Here is a 9,971-nt window from a genome sequence, read left to right on the forward strand (position 1 = left end):
ATTTCGGTGTTGACCATCTGGTGATGTCCATGTGTAGAGTCTTCTCTTGTGTTGCTGGAAGAGGGTGTTTGCTATGACCAGTGTGTTCTCTTGGCAAAACTCTATTAGCGTTTGCCCTGCTTCATTCCATATTCCAAGGTCAAATTTGCCTGTTACTCCAGGTGTTTCTTGACTTCCTATTTTTGCATTCCATTCCCCTATAATGAAAAGGACATCTTTTTTTGGTGTTAGTTCTAAAAGGTCATGTAGGTTTTCATAGAACCATTCAGCTTCAGCTTCTTCAGTGTTACTGGTTGGGGCATAGACTTGGATTACTGTGATACTGAATGGTTTGCCTTGGAAACGAACAGAGATTATTCTGTCATTTTTGAGCTTGCACCCAAGTACTGCATTTCGGACTCTTTTGTTGACCATGATGGCTACTCCATTTCTTCTGAGGGATTCCTGCCTGCAGTAGTAGATATAATGGTCATCTGAGTTAAATTCACCCATTCCAGTCCATTTTAGTTTGCTGATTCCTAGAATGTCAACATTCACTCTTGCCATCTCCTGTTTGACCACTTCCAATCTGCCTTGGTTCATGGACCTAACATTCCAGGTTCCTATGCAATATTGCTCTTTACAGCATCAGACCTTGCTTCTATCACCAGTCACATCCACAACTGGGTATTGTTTTGCTTTGGCTCCATCCCTTCATTCTTTCTGGAGTTATTTTCTCCACTGATCTCCAGTACCATATTGGGCACCTACTGACCTGGGGAGTTCCTCTTTCAGTATCTGTTAAAGGTATTAGATTATTGTAATAACTGACAATTATGAATTAAGACTAATATTTAGGCAAAAAAAGTAAATTCGTAGTGTTGGAGTAACAAGTGTCTGTATTTCATACCACATTCAGGTTTGACTTCCAGGTGATTTAAAATACAATACTAGCAATTCATTGACATGATTTAAAGTTCACTGTAGTTTTTTTTGGTGTAGTGGGGAAGTTAAGTTGATTAATAATCTCACTCTGAAGGAGGTTATTTGTAAAAATAACCTTTTTCAGTAAATCAGCATTCATTCAATAACTGTGAAGAAAGTTTATTCTTTAATTCATCCTATTCATAGTCTAAGGGAGACTACACATATAAGTAAATTATTCTGCGTGTGTGTTTGTTTCCATGTTAAAAAAATCTTTTATAAACATGGGTTGTATTCCATGGGTAAGGACTTTGAGAATTTGCTGATTTGCTTCTTGGTAATTACTGCTGAAGGTCATCCCGTGCTTCACCTTGTTTACTTTTGCATCGCTTGATACAATTCTCAGCTGGGCTTGAAAGAGTAGTGCATGTGTTGATTTTGTTATCCATAGATCAGGAACTCTGGTCTCTTGGCTCAGTTTGTGAGGGCAGAGGATCTGACAGGGTATAAGAACAAAAGTTGAGTTGAATTTTAAAGAAATTCATATTGACCTGAAAAAAAAAAAAAGTTGATTTTACTTTATGATATGAATTTTCTCTAAGAGCATCCTCAAGTAAAAACTAAAAAGTTCTGTGCATTAATAGCTTATTTTTGCTGAGTTAATTTTTATGTTCTTTTTATTTCTTAAAGGATCAGGTTTATCATCTTAATTGTATGTATGACCCAATTGTAAAGGGGCAAGAAAGCTCTTTGCATATTTCTCTTAAACAAAACAGCATTTTGTTTGACTGCAGTATTAATTTTGAAAACTGTGAATTGTTGTTTGGATGACCAGCTCTGAAGCTCCTTTCTTCTGCTGAGAGTCAGAAGATCCCAAAGTCCTCGTTGCTGCTAGTGATGCCACTTCTGCAGATACTGTCTTCTACTGCCTTGGAAGACTGTATATCCGTGGATGAAGAAGGTCCCTCTAGGCAGCAGTTGGCTGTAAACCTTTTAGAAATGGTGCAGCAGGAGCGCTACAGAGACGAGCACCGAAAGGTAACCACTTTATCCCTGTTTCTCTTAACATAAAGTTTAATCAGTTATATGGGATTTAAGTCACTGCCGGAAATCTCACCTCCTGATGATATATGTGTTTGGGTTTAAATCCTGTTGTTGAATTTTACCACTCTGTCAGGCACTGGTGTGGATGTTAGTGTATTCTTCTGGACTGTGGTGGGGAGGGTAGTCCTGCTTGAAATAAGTGTTGGAAATCTGTCTAATCTTTTTTGCTTGTTGAGTTTCCAGTGTCCATTAGTGGTTAAAGGTCCTAAGGAATCCTGCAGGAAAGCAACTAGTTCTAGTTAACTAACCTAGTGCTTCTGCAACACATGTGAGCATGGAGCCTTTCTTCCCCTTCTTTATACTGTTAAATAGTGCAGTGTAATTAGACCTGCAACAATCCATGGTGGGGAACTGCAATTGCCTGGAAGTTCTGGGATCTGTAAGAACTAAGACTTGACTTTTGAATATGGCACCTTACGCTGTATTCCCCAGCACATGGTTCTTGATGTCCCTGTGTGTGTTCCTACTCCCTTCAGCCCAACTGTCACACTTCATTCTGATCCATGCCTACTGGGCTTACCCCATTTGGCTTTGTCAGTCTCACTGGTCCTGTTAGAATAATGGAGAAATATGAGTAATATCTTGTTAGTGGCTGAATTCTAGGCCTACATTCATCATATTTTTTTCTGTTTAGGTGCTTGGGTTTTAACTTTAGTAAAATGTGATGTGTGTGTCCTAAGTCACTTCAGTCGTGTCCAGCTCTGTGCAACCTTATGAACTGTAGCTTGCCAGGCTCCACAGTCCATGGGATTCTCCAGGCAATAATATTGGAGTGGGTTGGCATGCCCTCCTCCAGGGGATCTTCCTGACCCAGGAATCAAACCCTCATCTTTTACATCTATCTGCGTTGGCACGCAGGTTCTTTCCACTAGCGCCACCAGCAAAGCCCAGTAAAATGTGATAGTACTTCCCAACTATAAAGGGTTAAAGACGGTAAAACTGGTGAAGCATCTTAAGTTTCCGGAGACCAAAGACATTACATAAATGCAAGCAAGTGCCTTAGTTGTTTTGTTTGCAAAAGTAGAGATACCACTAATAACGTATTGTTAAATGTTCTAGCAGCAGAAATCCAGGCATTGTTGGGGATTCTTGGTTATGTTCCCTGTTTGATCATGCAGCAGAAACTAGCCTGCAGGCATATTGAATGTATGCTGTAGCCTCCTTGATCCTAATTGTTTGACTAAAGCATAAAACTTGAAATAGGTAATTGATTTGCATTAAAATAAGAGAGTTCTTAACATCTGCTCTGATAGAATGACAAACTGTGACCCCAAATTTCTAATAGCCTTTTACCTCCCCTTGTAGTTTGCCCATATAGAACACAAATTGGATTCTGAATGGGGGTGGGGACAGGGTACTATGTCTGAGAGTTCTGTTCCTTTAAATCATGAGTGATATTTACTGAGGATCACCCTAAATCTAATGTGTAAGTACTCAGCTTATTATTTGCTCAGGTGTGTGTGAATCTTATTCATCAGCACTGCACGGTGGATTTTCTCTTTAGCAGCTGGTGAAGAGGGAGGAGGAAGGAATACTATTAGGGTGTAAATGTCCTCCTGATGGTAGTGTGCTGCTGTATTGAGGCTTTCAGTGGATATATGATCTCCCTTTTGAAAAATTTAAGCCACAGTTTACTGTTGGCTTTTCTCCTACGCCTGTCCAGACCCTATATTCCAAACATACCTATAAATTTAACCTGCCCCAAACTCCCAGTTCTCCTCCTGAATCTTTGCTTTAGTACATAATGCACTTTTGTCTCCTTTGCCTGAACTACTCGTTCTTCAAGACCCAGCCAAGTGTTTTCAGCCTCCCTGAGTCAGAATTTATTACTCTGTCTCCTTTGCATCCAAACACTTTCAGCATTAGTGGATTGTGCTGTGTGTCTTAGTTTAAGGGGTACATATTTGTACCTCCAGCTGTGCCGTGAGCTCACCCAGGGAAGGAAGCTTGGCCTTTTTCATACTTTGCCTTTTTTTTTTAAGCACATTAATATTTAAATTGCAACAGTTGTTGAACTTTTGATGTTTTTTCCACCATAGGTGTTTCTGCATTATCTTTTTCAGCTGATCATGGATTGGAAAATTAAAAACACTTTAGCAGCGGTGAAACTGAGTATTTTCCACATATTCAAGGAAATAGATAACACCCTAGCTTATTTATTTGTCTTTGCATCCTCCACACCTGACCTATTGTTTACTACGTAGTAGACAGTCAAGAAATTTCTGTTCAGTGAGGAATGTATGCTTCTGATACAAATACAGATCATTTTACCCTCTTGATTTATTACAGAAACATTGTTTAGAATCACAGATTTTTGTTGTTTATATTTTTATTATTTAATTTTAAATTGGTGATTCTGACTTGAGTATTTGGCTTAGAACTAAAGCATTTCTTCAGAAGTATAATTCTTTTCATAAATAAATCCAAGGGTAAATATTACCGTACCATGCAGTTCTCTGTTTCCTGTCTATTTCTTTTTTTTTTTTTCCTTAATTTTTTGGTTATGCTGTGTGCCATGTGGAATCGTAGGTCCCTCCCCAGGGATTGGCCCACACCCTGAGCTGTGAAAGTAGAATCCTAACCACTGGACTGCCAGGGAATTCCCTACCTGTTTCTGAAGTGTTGATAACAATGAAATAAAACACATTTTAACTTCTCTCAGTTTCTAAGAATTAAAAAGTAAAATATCAAAGCAGCCATTCATCTCTTTAAAAGATTAGCATAATCTAATAAACTTCTTGGAGAAGGCAATGGCACCCCACTCCAGTACTCTTGCTTGGAAAATCCCATGGATAGAGGAGCCTGGTGGGCTGCAGTCCATGGGGTCGCTAAGAGTCAGACACGACTGAGCGACTTCACTTTCACCTTTCCCTTTCATGCATTGGAGAAGGAAACGGCAACCCACTCCAGTGTTCTTGCCTGGAGAATCCCAGAGACGGGGGAGCCTGGTGGGCTGCCATCTATGGGGTCGCACAGAGTCGGACACAACTGAAGCGACTTAGCAGTAGCAGCAGTAATAAACTTCTATTTGTTTATTTATCGGGTAAGAAAAACAGGATCCTTTGTATTAGACTATGACAGGTGATGTTTAAAACCTATTTGTGTTCTCTTAGGTGAAAAACATCAAATACTAGTCGCAACTCTAAAGTCCTTAAAATTTTGCTGCCCCTACCCCCAGAAAATGGGGGCAGGTGGTAGTGAGAAGAAAGCACCAGGGTATGAGTCAGGGTCTAGTTAGGAGAGAGAAGCCACACTGATAATTTAAATAAAGAGAAACTTAGTACAGAAATTATTAACTAGTAAAAGGTGTTTAATTACTGAAAGCAGTAATGAGGCTCTAAGGAATATTGCCATAATAAATGTTGAGAACAGCTTCTACTTCTGAGAGTGAGGCAGGGGACACCCAAAGAATGAACCAAATGGATCTCCGCACTCAAGGCTGAGATCACAGCCTGGTGGGAAGATTGTAGCTATGACCTGCTAGCTGGTGAAGTGTGTGGGGTGTCACAGGCCAGAGCTGGCCCATAGGAAGCTATCTGCTGGAGTCTCTTGCATGCCCCTGGCAGCCAGGGATGGGTGAAATAAAGCAAGAAAGAGACTTAATAGTCAAATTCCTGCAGTTATACAGTAGGGCAAGATTCATCTTTGGAGAACTATTTTAGTCAACAGAAAGATTTAGAGAAAGTATGACTGAGGTAGGATCTGTCATACATTTATTAATTGGTATTTTTGGATAAAGTACTTTGTTCGTACTTAAAGCACTGTGAGCTTTATTACCTTTTAATAAAGCAGTACTAAGTAGGTTTCACTCATTTTCACTTTGAAGTAGTATATAGTAAGCAGAAAGTATTTTGAGTATTGTCTCTTAAAAAATCAAAATTTATAATATATTGTTGTTGTCCTATTTATAGCTGAAGTTAAGATTTATTGAGCACATGCTCTATTTAAGAAGTTATGTGGATCAACTCTTTTCTCACAATAACTTTGAAATAGTTTTGTTTTGCTGTTTCCACATGTGTGGCCTTGGTTGAAGGCCTAATGGTTGAAGCTCTCCGGGCCCTGGCCAAATAGGCAACAAAGCCCTGCTTCATGTGGTTGTTTATTAAGCAAGTCTTATGTTCAGGCTCCATTCTGAATACTTTGCCATGTATTAAGTCATTTGATTTTATCCCAAACTCTTTGAAGTAGGTATTATTATTATTGGTCTAATTTTATCCAAGAGTTAACTGAAATATAGAGAAGATAACTTGCCAAGGGTCATGCAGTGAGAGTCTGATTATTTTTTAAAATAGATTTATTGAGATAAAATTCACATACATACATTTTACTCATTTAAAGTTCACAACTCAGTGGCTTTTCGTATGTTTACAGAGTTGTGTATACAATACTACAGTCAATTTTAGAATACTTTTATTACTCCAAAAAAGAAAGTGAACTGAAGTTGCTCAGTCGTGTCTGACTCTTTGCGACCCCATGGACTGTAGCCCACCAGGCTCCTCTGTCCATGGGATTCTCCAGGCAAGAATATTGGAGTGGGTTGCCATTTCCTTCTCCAGGGGATCTTCCCGACCCAGGGATCGAACCCAGGTCTCCCGAATTCCAGGCAGACACTTTATAATATTCCATTGTATGAAGCTACCTCATTTTATTTTTTCATTCATCTATTGAACATTTGGGTTTTAATTTTTTTAAGAAAATTTTGTTTATTGTGAATAATGCTGTTGTGAATACTCCTGTACAAGTTTTTGTGTGGACATAGATTTTCATTTTTGGGGGGTAGATAACCTAGGGAGTGAAATTGCTAGATCATATGGTAACCATGTGTTTGATCATTTGAGGAGCTGTGAGACTTTTCCAAAGGGACTGTATCATTTTACATTCCCATTAGCAGTGTGTGAAGGTGCCAGTTTCTCTATGTACTTGCCAACACTTGTTACTACCTGTCATTTTATTACAACCATACTAGTGGTTGTGACGGGCTTCCTTGGTGGCTCAGATGGTAAAGAATCTGCCTGCAATGCAGGAGACCCAGGTTTGATCCCTGGGTCACGAAGATCCCCTGGAGAAGGGAATGGCAACCCACTCTAGTATTCTTGCATGGCGAATTCCACGGACAGAGCAACTTGATGGGGTGATAAGCCTGATGGGGAGTCCACGGGGTCGCAAAGAGTCAGACATGACTGAGAGACTAACACAGGAGTGGTTATGAAGTGCTATTTCATTGTGGTTTTGATTTACATTTCCTTGATGATAATCTTATAGTACTCATTTTGTAAGTGAAGAAATAGAAATTATGGAGGTTAATTAACTTCCCCCTCATTACACAGGGAGTGGATGTAGGACTTAGATTCAGGTTTTGTCTGTTTGACAAATAGAGTTTACATTTGCCTACACTCTATTGCTGCCACTTTGATTTTATTAACAGTAATTTATCATCTTTGTGCTGAACTTGGGAGTTAATAACAGTATTTCAGATTTACAGGAAAACAGTAAATCAATAGTAAATTGAAGTAAACTGGTTTCTTAAAAGCTTTTGATTGGAAGTTAATAGGAATTAGATCTTGTGCTTCTATCATTGTCTTCTTAATAACATGGATACAGAGAATGGTTGTCTTTCGGTGATAATTAACCACTACCAAGGCTTTTAACTCTTGATTAGATTCTTTATAGATGTATAGAACAGAAAGTGAAAGTGAAAGTGAAGTCGCTCAGTCCTGTCCGACTCTTTGCGATCCCATGGAATGTAGTCTACCAGGTTTCTCTGTCGATGGGATTTTCCAGGCAAGAGTACTGGAGTGGGTTGCCATTTCCTTCTCCAGGGGATCTTCCTGACCCAGGGATCCAACCCAGGTCACCTGCATTGCAGGCAGACGCTTTACCCTCTGAGCCACCAGGGAAGCCCTGTATAGAAGAGAAGGACACTCTTATTAAGGCTTTATCTATTCCAGTCTTCTGTTTCTGGTCTGGTGAGTAATTAAATCCCTTTTTGCACAGACCTGTGCTACTTTTAAGTGTCTCTAGGTTTGTTCCACACTCCCTCTCCTGGTCAAATCCTGGCCTCACTTGTTAAGCCTGTTTTAGTCCACATTATAGAAAATTGTTATTCTTTTAAGTTAATGAAAATCTATATTGTTCACCTGCATTCACAATTTCTTTTTCAGTCCTCTTTAGACAAAGAAGTATGAACAGATATTGTTAGTATTCCAGTGTACCTGAACATTTTTATTAAAATTTTTAAAAAGTAAAGATTTGCAACTGTTTTACATATGTAGATGTGCAACCATTTCATATTCACTTAAATGTTACTTTTCTATTGTTTCTTCTCTTTTTATTGAGATATAATTCATTTAACATAAGCCTGTCTTTTATCTTTAAACACCTACCTTCTCCTCTAAAACCCAGGGCCTACAGCACTCCACGGGGCCAGGATTTGGTGGCCGGTGCTGAGAGAAAAGCCTTGGTGCACCTTTGCGCTGGGATCATGCCTGTGGCAGCTGTCACTCAGTGGGACAGAGAGACCATTCTGTGATCTCTTAGTCAACGTTGTGCCTTTTTCCTGTGACTCTAACCTTAGGCAAACAGACGAAAAACAGAGCCTAAACCTGGACTAATACTTTAAGCACAGTAGGATTACTTTTCTGTTTTAATATGTTGACTCCGTAATATCACTGCTGCCTAGTCAATTTATGGTTCATGGTGATTTCCAATTATTTTCTTTTATAATCATATCCAGCAATTTAATTTTTCTCTCCTGAAGATGACAAGGATAATATTTTCCTTTATTTTGCAACTCTAGGCACTGTGCTGGGTGCTTTGTAGATACTGTTTCTTTCTCAACCTCAATAATTTTGGCAGGGAGATAGACATTACTTCCATTTTATAGATGAGGAAAATAAAGCTCAGAGAAATTGTGTAACAATTTTTAATAACTGTCTAATAACTGTCATGGCTGTGCCAAAATCTGGTCTTTTAAATCTGAAGTCCAACGCTGTTTGTCATTAGACTAAAGAACTTGACTCTAGTCTTTAATGAATTTCATTTTCTTGGGAAAAAAAATTCTTAGCGAGACAGGACTATAATAAATAAAGTATTTTTAATACAATGAAATGGTTCAAGAATCATAAATGGTATACAATGAGCAGTCTCTTTCTCACCTTTGATTCTGGTTGTCCAATTTCCACACTCTCAAAATGAAGATGAAGATTAGTAGTTATTAATTTTTTCTGTTTGTCTAAATACTTTTGTGTGTGTGTGCAAGTCCATGTGAGTCTTTAATAACGGAATAGTTATACTCTAGAGATTTTTGATTTGTCTTCAGTTCAGTTGCTCAGTCGTGTCCGACTCTTTGCGACCCCATGAATTGCAACACACCAGGCCTCCCTGTCTATCAACAACTCCCGGAGTTCACTCAAACTCACGTCCATTGAATCAGTGATGCCATCCAGCCATCTCAACCTCTGTCATCCCCTTCTCCTCCTGCCCCCAATCCCTCCCAGCATCAGAGTCTTTTCCAGTGAGTCAACTCTTCACATGAGGTGGCCAAAGAATTGGAGTTTCAGATTCAGCATCAGTCCTTCCAAAGAACACCCAGGGCTGACCTCCTTTAGAATGGCCTGGTTGGATCTCCTTGCAGTCCAAGGGACTCTCAAGAGTCTTCTCCAACACCACAGTTCAAAAGCATCAATTCTTCAGTGCTCAGCTTTCTTCACAGTCCAACTCTCACATCCATACATGACTACTGGGAAAACCATAGCCTTGACTAGACCTTTGTTGGAAAAGTAATGTCTCTGCTTTTGAATATGCTAAGTTGGTCATAACTTGTTTTCCAAGGAGTAAGCGTCTTTTAATTTCATGGCTGCAGTCACCATCTGCAGTGATTTTGGAGCTCCAAAAAGTAAACTCTGACACTGTTTCCACTGTTTCCCCATCTATTTCCCATGAAGTGATGGGACCAGATGCCATGA

General features: G+C 39.3%; 1 protein-coding gene across 3 annotated transcripts in view; it reads left to right on the forward strand.

Annotated features, from left to right (window-relative positions):
- FOCAD (focadhesin) overlaps positions 1–9,971 on the forward strand; it is a 295,859-nt gene that overhangs the window by 91,655 nt on the left and 194,233 nt on the right. For all 3 annotated transcript variants that reach the window (XM_010857081.1, XM_010857080.1, XM_010857079.1), the window contains one exon: positions 1,739–1,941. In XM_010857081.1, the coding sequence (XP_010855383.1) occupies positions 1,739–1,941 (203 nt within the window). The remainder of the gene's footprint in view (positions 1–1,738; positions 1,942–9,971) is intronic.

This window comes from Bison bison, unplaced genomic scaffold, assembly GCF_000754665.1.
Source record: "Bison bison bison isolate TAMUID 2011002044 unplaced genomic scaffold, Bison_UMD1.0 scf7180017864376, whole genome shotgun sequence".
In the NCBI taxonomy this organism is placed as follows: domain Eukaryota; kingdom Metazoa; phylum Chordata; class Mammalia; order Artiodactyla; family Bovidae; genus Bison; species Bison bison.